Source organism: Somniosus microcephalus, chromosome 5 (assembly GCF_052327205.1).
Source record: "Somniosus microcephalus isolate GS21.2 chromosome 5, FLI_Smic_1.0, whole genome shotgun sequence".
Taxonomy (NCBI): Eukaryota; Metazoa; Chordata; class Chondrichthyes; order Squaliformes; family Somniosidae; genus Somniosus; species Somniosus microcephalus.
This window is the reverse complement of record NC_140991.1, coordinates 65,537,372-65,561,217: the sequence shown is the minus strand read 5'-3', so window position 1 is coordinate 65,561,217 and position 23,846 is coordinate 65,537,372. Positions and strand designations below refer to the sequence as shown.

Genomic DNA, 23,846 nt, shown 5'->3' with positions numbered 1-23,846 from the left:
TAGAGAGGCAGAGAGAAATCCAGAACTTTGGGCCTAGAAGGCTGAGGGCACAGCCAGCAGTGTTGGAGCAAAGGGAGTGGGGAATGCACAGGAGGCCAGAGTTGAAGGTACACCGAGTTGTTGGAGGATTGTAGGACTAGAGAAGGTTACAGAGATAGGGAGGGGCAAGCCCTAAAGGGATTTGAACACGAGGATGAGAATTTTAAATCGGGTGCTAGGGGACCAGAAGCCAATTCGGTCAGCGAGCGCAAGGGTGATCGGTGAGCGGGACTTGGTGCGGGTTAGATTATAGGCAGCAGAGTTTTGGATGAGCTTAAGCTTGTGTAGAGTGGTGGATGGAAGGCCATCAAGGAGGGAATTAGAATAGTTGAGTCCGGAGTTAACAAAGACATGGATGAGGGTTTCAGCAGTCAATGGGCAGGGGCAGAGACGGACGATGTTACAGAGCTGGAAGTAGGTAGTCTTTCTGATGGAGAGGATATGGGGTCGGAAGCTCAGCTTGGGGTCAAATAAGATGTCAAGGTTGCACACAGTCTGCTTGAATCTGAGACAATGGCCAGGGAGGGGGTTGGAATCGGTCACGAGAATACGGGACTGAAGAAGTTGGCTTTGGTCTTGCCCTGTGGCTCATCCCATACTGAATGTTGGTTAAGCAGTCTGACAATGCAGAAGAGGTGGAGGTATTGAGAGAAGTGGTGGAGCAGCAGAGTTTGGTGTAATCAGCGTAATTGTGGAACCTGACCCCATGTCTTCAGATGGTTTGAAGGGGTTGCATGTGGATGAGGAAGTGGAGAGGGCTAAGGATTGATCCTTTAGGGACTCCAAAGCTAATAGTGCAGGGGCAGAAAGATTGTTGGAGATCCTCTGGCTACGATTGGATATGGAAAAATGGAACGAAGCAAGGGCAGTGCCACTGGAGGAGAGGCAGTGAAGGGGTGGAATAAGGTCAACACTGGCATCAACCCGACAATGTGTAAAATTGCTCAGGTATGCCCTGTCCACAAAAAGCAGGACAAATCCAACCCGCCCAATTACCCCAACAGCCTACTCCCAATCATAAGCAAAGTGATGGGAAAAGTAGTCAACAGTGCTATGAAGCGGCACTTACCGATTCTCAGTTTGGGTTCCACCAGCTACACTCGGCTCAGACTTGTAGACCTGGAAGGGGGATGCAGCTGAATCAAGTTTCAATCTTGGCCACAAGGCTGAGGGGTGATGACATCTTACCTTTAAATGAAGCCTCCCTGTCTGGCTATACCTTCCACCACTTGCCCTGCCCAGACCGCTGTGGTGGCAGTGTGGCTCTCGTCACCAAATCACACCTTGGTCTGTCCCCCTACTCCGGCACTTTCTCCTCCTTTTAAGCATTTCACCTTATTCCACCCCCTCACCTCATTTAAAATTCTCGTTCTCTACTGCCCACCCAAGTACCATAAAAATGTTATTACCAAGATATCTTCACTGCTTTTCTCCCTCAGCCTCTTCACCGAGCGACATCTCATCCTTGGAGATTTCAACCTCCATCTCAATTCATCAGGCTCTCCGAGTTCACTAGCCTCCTATCCACTCTTAATCTCTCCATCCATGTAAACTCAACAACCCATATTCACGGCCACCCCCTATACCTTGCCATCTCTCGTGGCCTCGCTACTCCTATCGCGTCAATCGCAGATAAGGCCATCTCTGACCACTTCCTCGTATCGCTCTCCACCCACATCAATCCCCCCGTCAACCCAACTTTCTTCTGTATCCGTCCCTGGAAAAAACTCTCCAAACTCTCTTACAACTGCACTTATGAAATCCCAATTGTCCAGCCTTTGGCCCTCCAATCACCACGACATTTCTGCAGCTACCGATCTGCTCAACCATACCCTCACCACCACTTTTGGTGCCCCAGTCCCTTTTAAAACAATTACTTTCTCTCGCCCTGGCCGTTCCCCCTGGTACGGCCCTCGCCTTCATTCCCTTAAGTCCATGGGATGCAGACTTAAACAGATATGGCGGACAACTAGTTTAGCCATTCACCGCCAGATCTGGCTGGACCATAAAGCATTATCAGGTCCTGCTCTCGTCTGCCAAAATTGCTCACTATTCCAGAATTCTGGAATGCAAAGATAAACCCCGGCTTCTATTCTCTACTGTTGTCTTCTTAAACCCCTCTTCCCTCACCTCCGACAACACGTGTGAGGAGCTCATGGACTTCTTTGTCTCTAAGATTGAGGCCATCCATTCAGCTGCCTCTTCCCTTCCTTATCCTAGACCACTGGACCAAATTTCCTCAAGTTCCCCCCACCCTAGCCCCACACTTGCATCTTGATCTCCAGTTTCTCTCTCATCTCTCCGCACTCATCTTGTCCATGAGACCCATTTCTTCACTCGGAGGGTGGTGAATCTTTGGAATTCTCTACCCCAGAGGACTGTGGAGGCTGTCGTTGAGTATATTCAAGAATTAGATCAATAGATTTTTGGATATTAAGGGGATCAATAAATTTTTGGATATTAAGGGAATCAAGGGCTATGGGGATAGTGGAATTGAGGTAGATCAGCCATGATCTTATTGAATGGCAGATAAGGCTTGAGGGGCCAAATGCCCTATTCCCACCAAATTAATGGTGGTTCTCTCCTCAGGTACTGTCCCCCTATCCCTCAAATCTGCCGTCATCATGTCTCAAGCATCCGATAATCACTCAACCATTGGTGGCTATGCCGCCTTGTTGCCTAGGCCCTAAGCTCTGGAATTTCCTCCCTAAACCTCTCTGCCTCGCTTTGCTCCTTAAAACCGACCTCATCTGCCTAATTTCCCTTTATGTGGCTGTGTCAAATTTTTTGTTTAATACTCCTGTGAAGTGCCTTGGGATGTTTTACTACGTTAAAGGCACTATATAAATACAAGTTGTTGTTGAATCCATGGCAGGCCAAAGGCTAGACAGATTGAAGTGGGTGATGAGGGATACAAGGAAGTGGTTGGAGATGGCCTTATATGTGATTGAGATGATGGGAGTAGAGAGGCTATGTGAGATGGGAAGGCCAAAAGTGTAACCATGAATAGAGACAGAACAACTGCGTGAGCTAATGCTATTCGTCCACAAAGGTGCATCGCTGAGGAGACCCTTGACATTTAGCTATGTTAAAGATGCTATATAAATGCAAGTTGTTCTAGACATAAAATATACTTAGTCACCTCCAAGTGTGAGGAGTTGCTGGGCTTTTGTCTCTAAGTTTGAGTATCTGCCCTAGCCCTGGACTTACTTCCTTTAATTTTTCTCTTATCTCACATCATGTCCTTTCCGTTCGGCCCCTCGAGCCTGCTCCGTCATTCAATGCGATCATGGCTGATCATCCAAATTCAGTACCCTGTCCCTGCTTTCTCCCCATATCCCTTGATCCCCTTAGCCTTAAGAAATATATCCAACTCCTTCTTGAATATATTTAATGAATTGGCCTCAACTGTCTTATGTGGTAGAGAATTCCACAGGTTCACCACTCTCTGGCTGAAGAAATTCCTCCTCATCTCAGTCCTAAATGGCTTACCCCTTATCCTTAGATTGTGACCCCTGGTTCTAGACTCCCCCGCCACCAGGAACAGCCTTCCTGCATCTAGTTTGTCTAGTCCTGTTAGAATTTTATAAGTTTCAATGAGATCCCCTCTCATTCTTCTAAACTCTAGCGAATATAAGCCTAATCGACCCAATCTCTCTGTCATTTCTGCCATCCCAGGTATCAGTATGGTGAATCTTCACTGCACTCCTGCCACAGCAAGAACATCCTTCCTCAGATAAGGCGACCAAAACTGCACACAATACTCAAGGTGTAGTCTCACCAAGGCCCTGTACAACTGCAGCAAGACATCCTTGCTCCTGTACTTGAATCCTCTTGCTATATAGGCCAGCATACCATTTGCTGCCTTAACCACCTGCTGCACCTGCATGCTTACCTTCAGCGATTGGTGCACAAGGACACCCAGGTCTCGTTGCACTTCCCCTTTTCCCAATCTATTGCCGTTCAGATAATCTGACTTCCTGTTTTTGCCACCAAAGTGGATAACCTCCTGCTCTTTCTACTCAATTCCCACTAAACTGCTGATCAGCTAACTTCCCTTCCTAACCTCCATGCTAGCTGTGTTCTCCTCTGGTACTATTCCCTTTGTCTTTCAAATTTGTCATCACCACCTTCCTCAAAAAACCCAGCCTTCACCCCTCTGTCCTTGCAAACTACCTCCCCAGCCACAGCACTGAAATGACCCTCATCAAAGTCACAAATTACATACTACATCCTGTGACTGACAGTAGTGCACTACTGTTCTCTACATGGCTGCAGCCTTGGCAATGGTTTGCCACTCCATCCATCTTCAACACCGCTCCTCCGTTGTCCAATTGAGTGGGACTGCCCCTCGACAACCTTCTTAAACACTACCTCTTCTCCCTCCAACCTACCATTTTAATTACTCAGTTTTCTTCCCCCCCCCCCCCCCCGAGATCTTGGGGTCTCCTTACCTCCCTTATTTCCTTCCAGCTACAAATCTTAGAAAATTAGTTTTTAAAAACCCGTGACTTCTCACTGGTTCCTTCTTTACTTTCTTAGTTATGTTTTTCAATCTTGGTGGTGTCCTGAATTATGGGCCCTGAAAGAATGCATTAGAGTTGGAAGTGTGTGATGACTCCAGTTCAACATAGGGAGGGGATTAAACTAACATATTTAAAAAAAATCTTGCAGTACTGGCTACAAAATTTCCCTTTCCTGTTGTTTTTATTGAAAACATTGTGTCATCTGTTATGTACAACATGAGAGCAGGACACATGATATTGCACTGTTAAAATTCTGCTCACATTTCAGTTGTAACATTTACAATACCGTGAGAAAAATAATTAAATTCATTTTATTTTAAAAGCAAGCATTATTAAAAGACAAAATAATGGCTAACAAATTTACCCAGTACGTAACTGAGCCATACAGACCAGGAAGGTCCCAGGTTTGTTTTCTCTCTGCTGTGTTGGCTTATTTCAGTTGGGACAGCATAAGGGGTGGAAAAAAACATCAGCCAAGGTCCCCAGTCCTGATCGCTATCCAGTAAGCTCCGCTGGAAATGCACATAGGCAGCCATGAGGTAAGGACGTGATTGAGCTCAGCTGTGATGGCCCCGCTGTCGCTTAATTTCAAGACTCTCGCAAATAATGACCACTTAGATGAAGTACTGGAAGGTGCCCAGGGCCTGTGAAACTGTACGTTATCAAGGAATCTGTGCCTTATTTCAAGGGAGAGAGAATTTCAGACAAAATATGAAGGAAGATTTCTGTCATGAAGTTGTGAAATCATAAATCTATTTCTAAAGAATCACACTAACACTTAAAGACTGGTGGTTATATTGCTGAAATTCTGCATTCGAAATGCTATTGACATTTTGGAATCAACAATGACAAGGCAAGTTTTGAAATTTAGGGCTGTTATGAATAGATACTGAAAGAGCTGTGCTAGTTTTCATTGGGGAAAAAGAGAATCGTAGAGCACAGGAGGCCATTAGACCCATTCTATCGAAACCCCTCAATCTTAAATCTCCCCCAACCTTCTCTCCTCTAAGGAGAACAATCCCAGCTTCTCTAGCCTCTCCAGATAATTGAAACCCCCTCATCCCATATACTGTACCATTCTACACAAGTGATAAAATCAAAATAGTATAACTGGTTAGGATTGAATAATTAAGTTGAGAGTGTGATGTTTTGACGTTTTTGCTCAATTGATCGGGGGGGGGGGGGGAGAAAAGAGAGAATGAGGGCAGGCAAATTTTCACATCTTTATCTTCTTGGAAATGTGGGACAGCGACCCAGAGATTATAAATTGTACATATGGTCTGTTCAATGGAGAGGACTCATGGGCCAAATGTCCCATTTCTTGATTCATACATTAGGTTCCTATAAAGGAACAGAAAAGCACTCCTACTTCTAAATCACAGCAGGACACAAATTGGTACTGTTCAATGCGATGTACCCATGGTACAGAACTATTGTGGCATTTCTTGAAGCTTACATAGAACATACGTAATGCATGTATTAAGAACCAAAAAAGTGTTATATATAATTAACTGAGCCAAAGTTGTTGAGGATCATAAAGTGTTAAAGAATGCCAGTGGAAGATATTAAAGGACATTACATTTCATTTTCTTCTTCCAGTTGTATGTTACATTTTCATTTTGTCTGAACATTAATGCTTGAAAACACAACCAAAGTGTAGCCAGTTCATTGCATGGTATACAGCAGAAAGAACAAAACAGTCTAGCTAGAAAAACTATGAATGCCAGGGTAAATACATTCAAATCACAAGGTCAGCATTTGGAGCTTGCTCCTATTAAGTTTGCAGAAATCTAAACACCCAACAATCCATTAATGAAAGATATTTTTTATTTAAACCACCACTGTACTTGGCACATAGGTTACGTGGGTAGTCTATCTAGCACAAAAACAAAGTTACGTGGGTAGTCTATCTAGCACAAAAACAAAGTGCAAAGAGTCGATCTGCATTGTGGTGCTGCCAAAAGCGTGAAGTTCCTTATATACAGGTACTTGAGTCATTGGCAAAAAGCACAAAATCACTTTCTTGATGGGGCAGCAACTGCCCTGCAAGTTCTTAATTGATTAAATAGGACAAGGAAAACATTCATGGATACACGTGATCACTTTTGGCTGACAAGCAAAAACTAACGTTGATACAGCATCACCCAAGAACTTCGAAAAAAACTTTTAAAAAAGTGTTGACATACCAAACAATACACTAATTGGAGTACAGAAATTTGCAGCTTTCATTTTGGATTAAGGGACCACAAGCCAACGAAAGCATAAGGCAGTTAACTCCATCCTTTATCATATGTTCATACTGGTTGCTAGTAAGAGATCACGGCCAGTCAATAGGTGGTAGTGACACAAATTTCCATTTCAAAGGAGATACTGAAATGAACAAATCAAAAACATTCAAAAAAGATAGGGAGAGTGAGGTTTTAGGACTTACTAATACAAATAAAATTAAAACCAGCTACAATACCAGTAATTAAAATCACTGCAGTGTATTTTGTTGTCCACCTTAGCTGGTAACTGTAAAAATAAAGTGCATTTAATCCAGGGAGATTGTTTTAGGGAGAGCCTGCAAAACTTTTGGTTTGTAACAACAATCTCCATTGTCCAACTCCATGGAAAACTGGCAATTTCACTGAATAATGTTAAGGAATAAAAATCAGGAGGAGGGCAAGGAGGTAAAAGGTGAAACAATGAGGACAGCTTTAGGCAGCCTGGTACAGCATTTACAGAATGGCCAACAAAATAAACCCCAGGATCATTGCAAATAAGTGACAAAAGATAGCTTTCACTGGTACCAGAGACAGTACATATTCAGTATTAGAGTCTAATATTACTATTCCATACAAATTAGTGGATTTTCCCCTCCCTCCCATATAGTGTTTAGGTTCAGCCAACTGCAGGTGCTACAAGCTGAATCCTGAAACTATAAGGTGTTGCGCATTATTCCTGGCTTCAAAATATGTTGTATCCGTTTCATCATCTGGCTGTGGTACAAAGGGCATAGGGTAATTCTGCAGATCGGCCCAGTCCATATCGTGGAAGAGGAGATGCTTCTTGAGCTCTGAAAGATAAAACCAAATAAAGTTGTCCCTCTTTTAAGTGTGAGGCAGACAGCGAAATGCCATTTTTGCAAAGCTAACGACAAGAGCAGCATAACTCAGCAACTTTTGGGTATTGCATTTAACCACGCATCTGGCCCCTGCCTGAAGTAGTTGTACCATTTACACTTAAATAACGGCATGCACCATTAGCCTCACCCTTATATTGACAGCAAAATCTGGGCCATTTTTTCAAAATATCTACCTCACTTCAGACACTATATACTTAAACTATGAAATGGTGGCAATTTGACCAAAGAAGTCTCTTTAAATGTCCCAGTTCCCCAAGGTCAAACCTTTTAATCCAGCTCTCTTGAAACACTCAATGGTCAGTAGAATCTCAATTGCATTATGGGCATTTTTAGACAATTCTTCTTCACCTTCTGGCCAAGGTATATCTGCAAAAAAATGTTACTAATGAAAATTGGAGTCAATTATCATCAACAAAACAACTTTTATTTATATACTGTAGTGCCTTTAACATAGTAAAATGTCCCAAGGCGCTTCACAGGAGTGTTATCAAACAACACAAAAAGGCTGTTAAGAGAAGCAAAGAGGAAATAGAGGCTCTGACCATCATTTTCCAATCCTCTCTGGCTACAGGTGTGGTGCCGGAGGACTGCTAACGTCGTACCTTTGCTTAAAAAGGGAGAAAGGGATAGACCGAGTAATTACAGGCCAGTCAGCCTAACCTCGGTGGTGGGAAAATTGTTGGAAAAAATTCTGAGGGACAGGATAAATCTTCATTTAGAAAGACACGGATTAATCAAGGACAGTCAACATAGATTTGTTAAAGGAAGGTCGTGTCTGATTAACTTAATTGAATTTTTTGAGGAGGTACCAAGGAGGGTCGATGAGGGTAGTGCGTTCGATGTAGTGTACATGGATTTTAACAAGGCTTTTGATAAGGTCCCACATGGCAGATTGGTCACGAAAGTAAAAGCCCATGGGATCCAGGGCAAAGTGGCAGGTTGGATCTAAAATTGGCTCAGAAGCAGGAAGCAAAAGGTAATGGTTGATGGGTGTTTTTGTGACTGGAAGGCTGTTTCCAGTGGGGATCCGCAGGGCTCAGTACTGGGTCCCTTGCTTTTTGTGGTATATATCAATGATCTAGACTTGAATGTAGGGGGTATGATAAAGAAGTTTGCAGATGATACTAAAATAGGCTGTGTGGTTGATAATGAAGAAGAAAGCTGTAGACTGCAGGAAGATATCAATGAACTGGTCAGGTGGGCAGAAATGTGGCAAATGGAATTCAATCCGCAGAAGTGTGAGGTAATGCATTTGGGGAGGGCTAACAAGGCAAGGGAATACACATTAAATGGTAGGACACTGAGAAGTGCAGAGGAACAAAGGGACCTTGGAGTGCAGGTCCACAGATCCCTGAAGGTAGCAGGACAGGTAGATAAGGTGGTTAAGAAGGCATACGGGATACTTGTATTCTATGCCTCGGCTAATAAAGGCAAGAGCAGGGAGGTTATGCTTAAACTTATCAAACACTAGTTAGGCCGCAGCTAGAGCACTACTTGCAGTTCTGGTCACCACATTACAGGAAAGATGTGATTGCACTAGAGAGGGTGCAGAGGAGATTTACGAGGATGTTGCCTAGACGGGAGAATTTTAGGTATGAGGAAAGATTGGATAGGCTGGGTTTGTTTTCTTTGGAATAGAGGAGGCTGAGAGGAGACCTTATTGAGTTGTATAAAATTATGAGGGGCCTAGTTCCCTTAGCAGAGGGGTCAATAACCAGGGGGCATATATTTTAAGTAATTGGTAAGCGGTTTAGAGGAGATTTGAGGGGAAATTTCTTCACCCAGAGGGTGGTGGGGGTCTGGAACGCACTGCCTAAAAGGGTGGTAGAGGCAGAAACCCTCACCACATTTGGATGTACACTTGAAGTGCCGTAACCTACAGGTCTACGGACCAAGAGCTGGAAAGTGGGATTAGGCTGGATAGCTCTTTGTCGGCCGGCGTGGACACGATGGGCCGAAATGGCCTCCTTCCGTGCTGTAAAGTTCTATGATTTCTATGAAAATTCAACACTGAGCCATGTAAGGAGATATTAGGGCAGATGACCAAAAGCTTGATCAAAAATGTAGATTTTAAGGAGCATCTTAAAAGGAGGAAAGAGAGGTAGAGAGATTTAGGCAGGGAATTAGAGACCTTAGGGCCTCAGCAGCTGAAGGCACAGCCATCAATGATGGAGCGCAGAGGCCAGAATTGGAAGAGTGCAGAGATCTTGGAGGGTTGTAGGAGGTTACAGAGATAGGGAGAGGCGAGGCCATGGAGGGATTTGAAAACAAGAATGAGAATTTTAAAATCGAGGCGTTGCTTAACCGGGAGCCAATGTAGGTCAGCGAGCACAGGGGCGATGGGTGAACGGGACTTGGGTACGAGTTAGGACACGAGCAGCAGAGTTTTGGATGACCTCAAGTTTACGGACCAAGGTGAACGCGTGTAAACGATCATGACCGGAGAGTGCGAAATGGCCAATGGTGACAGAGCCATACAGAAGTGTCCCCTTGCCTCAACTAGCTGTACTCTAGCCTCAGCAGTTCGGACGAGAGGTCACCGGCCGGAAACGTTAACTCCACAGATGCTGCCTGGCCTGCTGAGCATTTTCTGTTTATATTTCAGATTTCCAGCATCCACGGTATTTTGACTTTGAGTTATGGGTTCAAGGCCTACTCCAGAACTTGAGCACATAATTGAAGCCGACACCAGTGCAGTGGAAAACGTGCTGTCCTTCGGACTAAATGTGAAACAGAAGCCCCATCTGCCTGTTCTGGTGATGGAGGTGGATCGTTAAAGATCCCATGGAATTTAACAACAGCAAGGAATTGTGTGTGTCCTGGGAACAATCCCTCCACCTGAACGCACCCGATATTGGGCCTCGGGTCTCATTTAATGAGACCGGCAAGCTGCCGACACCTGCTGGGCTTCCCCCAAGCAGCTCACCAACGAAGAGGCTTCGAATTCCAGGCTGCTGTGTCGTCAGCAGCGGTCCTCAAGTAGGTCATTAAAGGGGAAGGGAATGTGATCATGTGATGGGGAAAAGATAGTGATCAGGATACAGAGGTGGTCAGCGGTGGCCCATGGGGATTCATGTAGAGCAGTCCTGCTCTTCCTGGCTCCACATTCAGATAAGTATTTTTTCCAAACTTACCTTTGCTGGCAGTTAGACCGCATGTAGACCTAGTTTTACTGAATGCAGCCAGCTGTGCACAGGGCAATCTAATTTTTCATAGGGGGCCTCAAATGGGTGTTAAGCCTCTTATTTGCATATGCAAAGAGCCTTAAGCCTGTTTCATCAATATGGCAGCCAGCATATTTCTGGTTCGTAATGAGCATGTGCTTCTTGCCCGCCATATTGGCACAGTGCCATTGAATATCTCATCCATTAACTATTCTTCTTCTCATTGAAATGCAAAGACTTATGTAGGCAAACATGGCAGACATTTTTCACAAAGCAAGATCCCACAAATAGCAAAGCAATTAATTGTTTGCAAAGTACTTTTGAAATGTTTGAGGGACATGATAATGCACGATAGAATGCAAGTCTTTCTTGCCTTTACAGGAGCTATATTCTGACTTTGCTAATGCAGCTTTACTCCCGCGCCCCCCCCAAATCAATTTTTTCCTCACGCTCTCCTGAAGGTAGATGTTAACATCTTGCTGGAACACCATTAGATGGGTGCTAGTCAAACTTCAGTACCACACCCAAGTGCTCATCCTTCATGCATGAGTATAGATAGGAGAGTATGGCAACAGAGCCAGTGCTATCCTTATCCAACATCCATATACACACATTTTCCAGCAGCGATCTTTGGATAATGATCAGGAGTGAGAACCCAGTCAGATATTCCCTTCCTAAATTCAAAAACGCTGAAGCAAATTATGGCACTTGGACTGCTTCTTGGCTGAAGGATGTCAGTTGTGGCTCAGTGGTAGCACTCTTGCCTTGGAGTCAGAAGGTTGTGGGTTCAAGTCCCACTCAAGAGACTGGAGTACAAAAATCTAGGCCGACACTCCAGTGGAGTACTGAGGGAGTGCTGCACTGTCTGAGGTGCCATCTTTCAGATGAGATGTTAAACCGAAGCTCCAACTGTCCTCACAGTTGGACGTAAAAGATCGCATGGTACTATTTGAAGAAGAGCAGGGGAGTTCTCCCTGGTGTCCTGGCCAATATTGATCTCTCAACCAACATCACTAAAACAGATTACCTGGTCATTATCACATTGCTGTTTGTAGGACCTTGCTGTATGCAAATTGGCAGCCGCGCTTCCTGCATTACAAGTGACTAAACTTCAAAAGTACTTCACTGGCTGTAAAGAGCGTTGGGACACCCTGAGGTCACGAAAGGCAAGTATTTCTTTTTCTTTATGTGATCATAAAAACTGGGACCCTCCTTACCTGTATGATACAGCTACTCACTTCCATGGAAGTGATCTCAACGTATAAGAAATGGAAACAGGGCACAAGCGAAGAACACTGTCGCAATTCACTCACTCTGCACATGTTCAAAATAATTTCGTTAATTGGTATGTATAGAAATGCAATGTTAGCAAGTCTATTGACTGTACAAAATTAAAGCACGATTGAGAGTAAAGGAAAACATTTTGGATCACTTACGTGGTGATTAAAGGGAACATATATTACATATTAATATACTGAGCTGCGGGTAGCAATTTCACATTTGTTTTGCCACTTCTAAAGAAAAATGCACCAAAACAAGTTTATACCTCTGTTCAAGATATTCTGAAAGACCTGTTGTGGTGTTTCATCATTGAAAGGTGGAACGCCTGTCAGAAACTCAAACAAGCACACGCCAAGGGCCCACCAATCCACTGCAGGGCCTAGGGCATAATAGCAAAAAAAAACCCCAGATTATATACAATTTTCAAAAGGAGTTAAAAAGAAAGAAATCTGGAAACACTGGAATTATGCATCAGGTCAGCTGGTATCCGTAAAGAGAAAAGATTAGCATTTCACAAACAGAGCCTTTGCTGCAACAAAGGGTCTCTACCAATGTTCCCTGTAAATTTTTTTTGTTGTTTTTTTTTTTGTTGAGTATGCGGGCCCTTGAACTGACTGCACAGCCCATCAATTTTTCGTGCATGCGCAGTAATTACCACTGTAAAGCCGGTGAGCGGCCTGTGTGGGACCTGCAGACCGCTGCGCGACCGCACAGCTCAACGGGAACATGGGTCTGTACCCAAAACGTGAGCCCATCTTTTCTGTTTTCAGATGCCAATGGACCTGCAACATTTTTATTCCACATTAGTAGTTGGGGTATCAAGCTCCAAAATGATTGTTGCATCAATAAAAATCTTTCAGAATTGTTTTGGTACTTTCCATGTATTATTCCTTCCTGCAATCATGCTGCGCACGAACCTCATTTGTTGCAATTTGAATGAACTGATGACATTGGTGTACTATATGATATAAGCACATAAGCAATGTGTGCTTACTAAAAAGTATCTTTTAACATAAACCCCAATATTTCAAGTCTTCCTTCATATTTCTATTTCCACAGACCAGACAACATCCTCGTGAATCTGTGCTATACCTTCAATGCCCTTCCCATAGTGTGGAGCCCAATACTCTAAATGAGGTCTTACTAAGGTTTTATGTAGACTCATCATTACCGATTGACTTTTATATTCTACACCTCTTGTGATAAAACCTAGAATTGTACAAAGCCTGGGTCAGACCGAATCTGGAGTACTGCGTACAGTTTTGGGCTACAAGCCTCAAGAAGGACATATTGGCCTTGGAAGCGGTACATTGTAAATTCACCAGAACACCAGGCTTAAAGGGTTACATTAGGTTAATTTAAGTAAACTTGGTTTGTATTTCCTTGAGTTTAGAAGATTTGAGGGGTGATCTAATCAAATATTAAAAGATTCGATAAGGTAGATACAGAACAATTATTTCCTCTGTTGGGGGAATCAAGAGCATGGGGGCACAATCAAAATTAGAACTCGGCCATTTAGAAGTGAAATTAGGAAGCACTTTTCCATACAAAGGGTCATGGAAATCTGGTACTCTTTCCCCCAAGAGGCAGTGGATGCTGGGTTCATTAAAATTTCCAAGACCGAGAACTCAACAGATTTTTGATAGGTAAGGGCGTCAAGGGATATGCAGCAAAGGCGGGTATAAATTAAGTTGAGGTACAGATCAGCCAGGATCTAATTGTGGCTTTGAACCTCCAAATCCCTCTGCTCTTTCATAGCACCGAGTCTACTTCCATTGAGAATATATTAGGGCTGCTATTTTAACAAAATGCATCATCTCACGCTTACTGACGTTGAATTCCATCTGCTACTTTGTAGCCTATTGCCCATCTTATTAATATCACATTGCAATTTCCTTTGGTCTTCTGAATAATTAACTATAGTTCCTACTTTAGTATAATCTGAAAATTTCAACAGCACTCCCTCTAGGCCTATACCCAGATCAGTGAAAAGAAGTACCCCAGAACAGAACTACCACTTTGAAAAGCTGCCTTCAATTCTTACTCGGTTTTCTCCCTTCTAACCAAATTTTAATCCAGGTTGCTACGCTCCCCCAATTCCATAATCCCATAATTTTCTCTAAATCTCCCAGCATAGAGCAATGGGCCAAATGGCATCCTGTGCTGTAAATGCTGATTTTACACACAATGTAATTTTTTTGGGTTAAATGTGGTTCTTGGAGTAATAAAGTCAATCTTGATATTATTACCATAATGTTAGTATTCATTTTTGATATAAATGCAGAGAGTTAACGCAAAGATGCCCAGCCCCACCATCTAAACTGCAGAAGCGTTAAATGTATCTTAAGACTTAAAGGTAAATTGTGAATAAGCAGTTTTAGACCCCAGGATCAACAACAACTTGCATTTATATACCACCTTTAATGTAATAAAACGTCCCAAGGCGCTTCACAGGAGCATTATCAAATGAAATTTGACACCAAGCCACATACGGAAATATTAGGGCAGGTAACCAAAAGCTCGGTCAAAGAGGTAAGTTTTAAGAAGCGTCATCAAGGAGGAAAGAGAGGTAGAGTGGGTTAGGGACGGAATTCCAAAGCTTAGGGCCTTGGCAACTGACGGCACAGCCACCAATGGTGGAGCGATTAAAATCGGGGATGAGCAAGAGGCCAGAATTGGAGCAGCGCAGATATCTTGGAGGGTTGTGGGGCTGGAGGAGTTTACAGAGATAGGGAGGGGTGAGGCCATGGAGGGATTTGAAAACAAGGAGAATTTTGAAATCGAGGCGCTGCTTAACCAGGAGCCAAGCACAGGGGTGAGTGGTGAACGGGACTTGGTGCAAGTTAGGACACGGGCAGCCAAGTTTTGGATGACCTCAAGTTTACGGAGGGTAGAACATGGGAGGGCGGCCAGAAGTTGGAATAGTCAAGTCTCGAGGGTTTCAGCAGATGAGCGGAGGCAGGGGTGGAGTCAGGCGATGTTATGGAGGTGGAAATAGGCAGGTTTAGAGATGGCACGGATGTGTGGTCGGAAGCTTATCTCGTGGTCAAATATGACACCGACAATCTAAAAAGAATCAGCTACCTTTATGTGGTACAAAGGATACAGACATATTAGAAGAATGTTTAAAAAGAGTGTGTATTTTTTGCTGAAATCAAGAAAAAAGTAACTTGCAAGTATGCTGTTATTTATAAATACCATCACCTTGATAAGGTCAAACTAAAAGAGGTGACTGCTAAGCAACCTTGTCAATTCTAATGGGTCAGAAGTATTGCAGCAAAATTTCACAGCTTGAATTTTTTAATTGAAACACAACTGAACAAGTTGCATTTCAGACTACTTGAGGCAAAGCACTGCAGCCAATAAACACCAGAATTCACATTGCTTAATTGATTTCAATTTTGCACCTGCTCTGCATGTAGCCACTCCCACTACTAAAAATGGTTAGATTATTGTAATCTTACCGCATTGCAGAACTCCACAACCTAAAGTTTGAAACAGGAAGTGTTGTCAATTCAAAGATAGTGTCATGTACTATATGCACAGACGTAGTTAAGTAAAGCAGCCGGTGTAAACATTCTGACGCATGCTGATTCCAATGAGTTTTGTCTTGTCTAAATAGGTAACTGGTTTCAATATCCAAGCTAGTTAACTGGTTGATGTATACATTTTAACTTTATGTCTGCCAGTTTCCTGGTCTTAAAGAGAGATTCCAGACTCGAGTACTCCAATGCTCCCCTTGCTGGCCTCCTTCCATCTACCGATATAAACTCTACTCGTCCAAAATTCTGCTGAATGTATCCTGTCCTGCTCACTCTCATCACCCTTGTCCTCACTGACCTAAAGTGGCTCCCTAATTTAGATAAGTTAGGGGAATGGCTCCATGTGTGGCAAATATTTTTCAGTGTGGATAAGTGCAAATTATGCAATTGAGTTTGGGAAACTCCAAGGATGTTTATACCTGGCTAGGGTGCCTGTGAAAGGTTATGGATCAAGAGAGGGACCCGAGTATCAAAGTTGATAAATCACTCAAAGTCCACAAGTGGAGTGATGGGGCCACTGGGAAGGCAAGTAAGTTTTCAGGTTGCATTGCTAGAAGAAATGAATTACTAAAAGTACCACACTTGAGCTGTATACGACTTTGGTATTGTGACCAGTTTTATTTTCCATGTGGTGGGGGATATTGAAGCCCTGGAAATGCTACCGAGTGACCAAACCAATACAGTTTTACGGCTCTTGGTTATCAGGATAGACTCCAGGAGTTAGGGTTATATTTAGTTAAGGTAGACTTAGAGGGGAAATGATTGAGGTTTTAAAAAAAATGAAGGGATTAGATTCTTTCCAGTTGGATAGGTTATTTGAGATGGATAGGGATGGTAGGTCTAGGAGGCATGCTAATAAAATCCTTAGGTGAAAAGTCAGGTTAAATGTTTGGAAGCATTTCTTTTCAGAGTCATCGCCAATGGTCCCTTTAAGCTACACGGCCATGCAGCTGGCTCATGAGCCTTTTAAATGCAAAAACCGCGCATGTGTAGATTTTTGAATGGGCCGCGTGGTCCCCATAAAAATTAGAGGGAACATTGGTCATCGCCCTCTGGAACAGATCACCGAAGGGTGCAGCGAGTTTGGATTCTCTGCAGTCCTTCAAGAGGGAGCTGGATAAGTTCTTGAGAGAGGAGATTTCCTGTTATAGATGGCAAATTGTGGGTTAATTGGGATTAGAAAGATATTGACACAACTGCACAATCTTGCAGCATTTTCCACAAGGCGAAGGGCTACCACATAATATTTGAGAGCCACTGGGTACATTCGCTGTAATCATCTGAAATTTTAATCTGGAATTCAAGGCAGAGAAAAAGAGTTTACAGGGTACCTGCTGTGGGGTGATAATTTTGAGAAACAGCGTTCCATAGCCATGCTACGTAAACATTACTATTTGAACCAAAAAAAGTTACTAAACTGAAACAAAAATGTTAAATGTATTTGCCAAAAGCTTCTGCAGGAACATTCAGTCCTTTTGACACTATTTACTGAAGCCCACTTCACACACCTGAACTCTTTCCAGATCAAGAACTACATTGAAACTGATGCCAAATGCATCTTTAGTAGTGACTAGCAGAATGGATGGGTGAGTGGACAATTACCAATGACTAACAGCAGCAAGAGGAAAATATTTTCCTTGTGTCTCCAAGAATTCATTCAATGACAAATTAGCCATTTAAAATAACTGAAATAGCTTTACTCTGTAAATTAAACTATTGCTAGCCTTATTGCAGCATTGCACCGGGTGCAATGTTAATTCCTCATATCCACCACTCCCTCCCCCACTGTTCATAACTGTTTCCAATCACAGTCACGTTGTAATGGAGGTGACAGAATATGGAAGAGATGAGATGAGTGAAGATCAAGTGCTGTCCCAAATGGACAAGAAGATACCAGCAAATCAGCTGACACCAATCTCACATCTCAGTGAGGGGTTGGAGATAGTTCTGGGAACATGTCCCCACTTTCCTCAGCGGAGGGAACTTAAAAGGGGAATCAAAGAAAGGAAATTAACATCCAGAATAAGAAATTACATTTTTTTTTTAATGCACCATCTTGCTTCAAAGCGAGTGTACTGAAGGTACAAATCATTACTACAACACCTGGGGTGCCATAGTAATTTTAATTCAGATATACAAGCCAAAGAGAGAGTTTGGTATCAGTAATGAGCATCCTCTGGCACATTCCCCAAGGGGCCACTCTTCCTGTACGAGTCGAGACAAAAGAGGCTACTGATATACCTATCAATTCCTCCAATAAAAGGCGAAGAGTTACGAAGGTGACTAAAGGTTTTTATTGACTAAATAACAGAGCCCACTCTCGTGGGTGATCCGATCCAAGCAGGAGGAATACCAGCCAGTCGCTCACCTTTATACCTGGCCTGGTGGGTGGAGCCAAGGCGGAGTCGGCAGTGGTCATCCCAGGTATAGCAGTGTGGCAAGAGGCGACCTCGTACCGTGATACAATAGTGGTCAGTGATACAGTTATAACGAACAGTGGTGAACAGTGCTAACTACTAACAGTGATACGATAGTGAACGTGGTTTACCACATTCACCCCTTGTTTAGAATTAAGTCCGGCGGGGTGAAGTGTACTACCAATTCTGGTAGGTCAGTCTGTCCGGAGGCTTCGTAAGCCTCTCCGATCGCCGCAGCGGTGGTGTTGCCTTATCCGGTGCTGGTGCCTTATCCGGTGTTGATGCTGGTGTTTGCGTGGTCGGCGAGGGCTCGTGGGGTTCCGGCATGCCGTCTACCTGGACTGAGGTTGGGGGGGGTGGTGGCGGTGTTTCCGGATCGGCTGAGGGTGCGAGGTCTCGTAGGGAGACAGTGTCCTCCCGCCCGTCTGGGTACGCCACGTAGGCGTACTGGGGGTTGGCGTGCAGGAGGTTCACCCTCTCGACCAGGGGGTCCGTTTTATGGGTCCTCACGTGTTTCCGCAGCCAGACCGGCCCCGGGGCGGTCAGCCAGGTTGGTAGAGTGGTTCCCGTAGTCGACTTCCTGGGGAAAACGAACATTCGTTCATGGGGGGTGGTGTTAGTGGCCGTGCAAAGTAATGACCGGATGGAGTGCAGCGCTGTCGGGAGGACTTCTTGCCAGCGGGAGGTTGGGAGGCCCTTAGACTTTAAGGCTAAGAGGACGGCCTTCCATACCGTCGCGTTCTCTCTTTCCACCTGACCGTTACCTCTGGGGTTGTAGCTGGTGGTCCTGCTTGCTGCAATACCTCTCTCTAGGAGGAATTGCCGGAGTTCCTCGCTCATGAAGGAGGAGCCCCGGTCGCTGTGTATATAGTTCGGGAACCCGAACAAGGCGAAGAGGGCATTCAGGCACTTAATGACCGTGCTACTGGTCATGTCGGGGCAGGGGAAGGCAAGGGGGAAACGGGAGTACTCATCAACGATGTTGAGGAAGTACACATTACGGTCAGAGGACGGGAGGGGCCCCTTAAAGTCGATGCTCAGGCGCTCGAAGGGGCGGGTGGCCTTGATCAGGCTTGCTCGGTCCGGCCTATAGAAGTGCGGTTTGCACTCCGCACAGGTCTGGCAGTTCCTGGTCATGGTCCTGACCTCCTCGATGGAGTAGGTCAGGTTGCGGGCCTTAATGAAATGGTAGAGTCTGGTGACTCCGGGGTGGCAGAGCTGGTCGTGGAGGGTCTGAAGCCTATCGATATGCGCGCTGGCGCATGTCATTCGTGAAAGGGCATCAGGGGATTCGTTCAGCTTGCCTGGCCGGTACAAGATCTCATAATCGTAGGTGGAGAGCTCGATTCTCCATCTCAAAATCTTGTCATTCTTGATTTTGCCCTTCAGCTTGTTATTAAACATGAAAGCCACCGAACGCTGGTCGGTGAGGAGGGTAAATCGTTTGCCTGCCAGGTAGTGCCTCCAGCGCCGTACTGCCTCCACGATCGCCTGGGCCTCTTTCTCGACCGACGAATGTCGGATCTCGGGGCCCTGTAGGGTCCTTGAGAAGAAGGCCACTGGCCTCCCCTCCTGGTTTAGGGTGGCGGCTAAGGCGAAGTCGGATGCGTCGCTCTCCACCTGGAAGGGGATGGACTCGTCCACTGCGTGCATCGTGGCCTTGGCTATGTCTCCCTTAATGAGGGAGAAGGCCGCGCACGCCTCCTCCGTGAGGGGGAAGGAAGTGGCTTTCAGGAGGGGTCTGGCTTTGTCCGCGTAATTGGGTACCCATTGGGCATAGTAGGCGAAAAGCCCCAGGGTTCTCCTAAGTGCTTTAGGGCAGTGGGGGAGGGGTAGCTCCATGAGGGGGCGCATTCTTTCTGGGTCGGGGCCGATGATTCCGTTCTCCACTACGCAGCCGAGGATGGCAAGGCGCGTGGTGTTAAACACGCATTTCTCCTTATTGTAGGTGAGGTTCAGCCGTTGGGCCGTACGGAGGAATTTCTCCAGATTCGCGTCATGTTCCTGCCGGTCGCGGCCGCAGATAGTGACGTTATCTAGGTAGGGGAATGTAGCCTGCAGTTCGTTCTGGTCAACCATCTGGTCCATCTCCCTTTGGAAGACCGAGACCCCATTAGTGACACCGAAGGGGACCCTAAGGAAGTGGTATAGGCGCCCATTCGCCTCGAAGGCGGTATACTGGCGGTCCTCAGGGTGGATAGGGAGTTGGTGGTAGGCCGACTTCAGGTCGATGGTCGAGAATACTTTATACTGTGCAATCTGATTGACCATGTCAGATATGCGGGGGAGGGGGTATGCGTCCAGCTGGGTATATCTGTTTATGGTCTGGCTGTAGTCGATGACCAGGCGGTTTTTATCGCCGGTCTTTACGACTACGACCTGGGCACGCCAGGGGCTGCTGCTCCCCTCGATAATGCCCTCTTTCAGGAGGCGCCGCACCTCAGAGCTAATGAAGGCTCTGTCCCCGGCGCTATACCGCCTGCTTTTGGTAGCGACGGGTTTGCAGTCAGGGGTAAGGTTAGCAAACAGAGAGGGTGGCGGGACCTTGAGGGTGGAGAGGCTGCAGGTGTTACGCGGTGGGCGGTTTAACGTTTGCTGGTTGTTGACTGTGAGTGGGGGGAGGGGTCCACCGTATGCTAGGGTTACGCTTTGGAGGTGGGATTGGAAGTCCAGCCCTAGTAGGACGGCAGCGCAGAGATGGGGGAGGACGAGGAGTTTAAAGTTTTTATACTCCGTGCCCTTAACCGACAGGGTCACGACACAGTAGCCGCTGATGTCCGTGGCGTGGGACCTCGATGCCATCGAGATTCGGCTGCGCGTTGGTAGGACAGAGAGGGAGTAGTGGCTCACCGTGTCTGGGTGGATGAAGCTCTCCGTGCTTCCGCTGTCGAACAGGCAGGTCGTGGCGTGGCCGTTCACTTTGATGTCCATCATTGACTTGGACAGATGGTGCGGGCGGGCTTGGTCCAGGGTGACGGAAGCTAGTGTGTAGCTGAGCGAGTCGTTGTCATCTGCGGGCGAGGCGGTCGGGCGTGGTGAGTAAAATGGCGTCTCCCACGAGGTAGGGCCCCATGAGGCACTATTGGGGTCGGTTGCCTTAATCAAAGATGGCCGCCCCCATGACTCATGTGTGGGGATGCTGGCCTCGGTTGCCCTAAACAAAGATGGCCGCCCCCATGACTCATGTGTGGGGATGCTGGCCTCAGTTGCCCTAAACGAAGATGGCCGCCCCCATAGTTCGCATGCGGCACTGCTGGCCTCTGAGGATCCGCTCCTGCAGGCCTTGGAGAAGTGGCCTTTCTTCAGGCAGGTTTTACATATGGAGTTCTTGGCTGGGCAGCGCGACCTCGGGTGCTTCTCCTGGCCACAAAAAAAACAGCCGGCGGCCCGATCGCGGATGCCCGATGTCGGGGCCGGTGCCGGGGGTGGCGGGGCCGGTCGGGTCCGGGACGCCGACGCAGAGGTAGGTCCCGGGGGCGGCGCTGGGAAGGGTGCTGTGGTAGGGGTCGGGCCCGAGTCCCAGGGTCGCGAGCAGTACCTGGTGAATGCTTCCTGATCTTGGTGGGCCACTTCCAGGGAGATAGCGAGGGCTTCAGCTTTTTCCATGCTGAGGTCTTTAGCTTCCAGCAGTCTTTGCCGTGAGTACTCGGACCGTAGGCCTTTCAGGAATGCGTCGCGGATATTATCTTCAGTATTTTCGGCTGCCGACACCGATTTAAACTCACAGTTCCTGGCGAGTGCATATAGCGCCTGTGAGAATTCGGCTACTGATTCTCCTGGCTGTTGCGGCCGTGATCTTAGGAGGTGCCTAGCGTACATGTAGTTTACCGGGGTCCGGTACTTCTGTTTCAGCAGGTTGATGGCGGTCTCGTAGGTAGTCATGTCCTCGATGAGAGTGTATACTCTCGGGCTCAGTTGTGCCTGCAGGACACTTAGTTTGGATGCCTGAGGGACGCTGGATTCTCTCAGGTATGATTCGAAGCAGACCAGCCAGTGTTTAAAGTCTGCGGCTGAGTTTGCTGCTCGTGGGTTCAGGTCCAGGTACGGCGGTCTGAGGGCTCGCAGCCAAGCTGGCTGGTGTGGCTGTGCTCCTGGGAGCTGCGCTGGTGGCTCCTCCGCCGGTTGTGACTCGTTGTCGGACATCATTAAATTTAGTCAATAAAATTGATATACCTATCAATTCCTCCAATAAAAGGCGAAGAGTTACGAAGGTGACTAAAGGTTTTTATTGACTAAATAACAGAGCCCACTCTCGTGGGTGATCCGATCCAAGCAGGAGGAATACCAGCCAGTCGCTCACCTTTATACCTGGCCTGGTGGGTGGAGCCAAGGCGGAGTCGGCAGTGGTCATCCCAGGTATAGCAGTGTGGCAAGAGGCGACCTCGTACCGTGATACAATAGTGGTCAGTGATACAGTTATAACGAACAGTGGTGAACAGTGCTAACTACTAACAGTGATACGATAGTGAACGTGGTTTACCACAGCTACATTTTGCGTTCTTGTTGCAGTGGTGGTCAGGACTGCTCGAAAGCACATGCTGCTTGGGCTGACAACCTGAGGCGTGGACTACCTGCATGTTGAGATATTCACTCATTTGCATGCATTTTCAGCCTGAATTGGGCAGTAAGCAAGGAACACATTTGCTGGAGGGGACAAGATATCCAGCATAGCAGCAGATTTAAAGTAGACCTACTGTGCATTTCCAAGTTGTATTTCAGTCCTCATGCATCCATTTTCCCATAATCTACCCCACTTGCTTGTCTTTCCCCCCCGCCCCCTTGCATTTGCCTTGCTTTTCAGCATATTAGCTATTTTCACGTTTCGTCTTTCTAATGTCTTTTCATTGTCTTACTGAGATGATCTTTTATATGATCTAACAAATTCCCACTTCTCTAATAAAACTGTTTGCTGGTCATTCTGTCCATTAATTTTCTCTCAAGTGATTGTAGTATCTGTTTGTCTCTTTTCCTCCTTTTCCTACCCCCATTCAATCTGACTAAAGGACTTGGTTACCTTTCAGTTCTCGGCTCCAAGGAAAGGTCTACTCCTGAAACTTTAACTCGCCTTTTCTCTTCACTAATACTGCCAGGCCTGCTGGGTATTTTCAGCATTTTCTGTTGTGGTAATACGTCTATCAAGCTGCCTGTACGAGGTATTACGGTGACTTCTCTTACCATGTGGCATTCTCAGGAGCAGCTCAGGGGCCAAGTAATCTGGCGTTCCCAGAATTTTATCCCCTTCTGTTGGAGTCGGACCTCGCCGCACACTTTTCGGAGTTCTATAAGGAGTTTGTATAGTAGCCGTCAGTGGAGTCTGAATATTTAAAAACCATACGAGAAGATGTTAGGGATCTTTATTATACTGAACAGATCAGTTGCACACAAGAATCACATTAATTGAAAAGAAAACCACTGCTACACTAAACATGCTTACAGGCTTTGATAATTACAAGAATAAAACATTTTATTCTCACCAAGGCACAAGTGAAACTTTCAAGCAGAAAACCACCCCCCACAAAACTGATTCCTAAAGTCAGAGGTATGAGCAGGAAAAAAAGGATAAATTTGAGTTTTTCAGCCTTGAATGGAAATGACTTGAGTGTATTTCATATAATGATAGAAATGGTATAGAAAAGGTAAACCCAGAACACTAATCCGAAGTTAAACCATGACAAAGGACAAGCGGGCAAGGGGTCAAATTGCTGAAGGTAAATTTAGAACTGGTGTCAAAAGGTTCTTCCTCACAAAAC

The 23,846-nt window shown here is 45.7% G+C and overlaps 1 protein-coding gene across 4 annotated transcripts in view; it reads right to left on the bottom strand.

The window, feature by feature from the left end:
* Positions 1-4,727: 4,727 nt before the first annotated feature.
* mastl (microtubule associated serine/threonine kinase-like) overlaps positions 4,728-23,846 on the bottom strand; it is a 45,794-nt gene continuing 26,675 nt past the window's right edge. For 2 of the 4 annotated variants that reach the window (XM_085987702.1, XM_085987705.1), the window contains 4 exons: positions 23,272-23,410; positions 12,403-12,516; positions 7,957-8,058; positions 4,728-7,623 (listed from right to left, as the gene is read on the bottom strand). In XM_085987702.1, coding sequence (XP_085843828.1) covers positions 7,466-7,623; positions 7,957-8,058; positions 12,403-12,516; positions 23,272-23,410 — 513 coding nt within the window. In that variant the 3' untranslated portion in view covers positions 4,728-7,465. Of the gene's footprint in view, positions 7,624-7,956; positions 8,059-12,402; positions 12,517-15,562; positions 15,623-23,271; positions 23,411-23,846 lie in introns of those variants that run through there. The other 2 variants (XM_085987703.1, XM_085987704.1) reach the window with 2 other exon arrangements.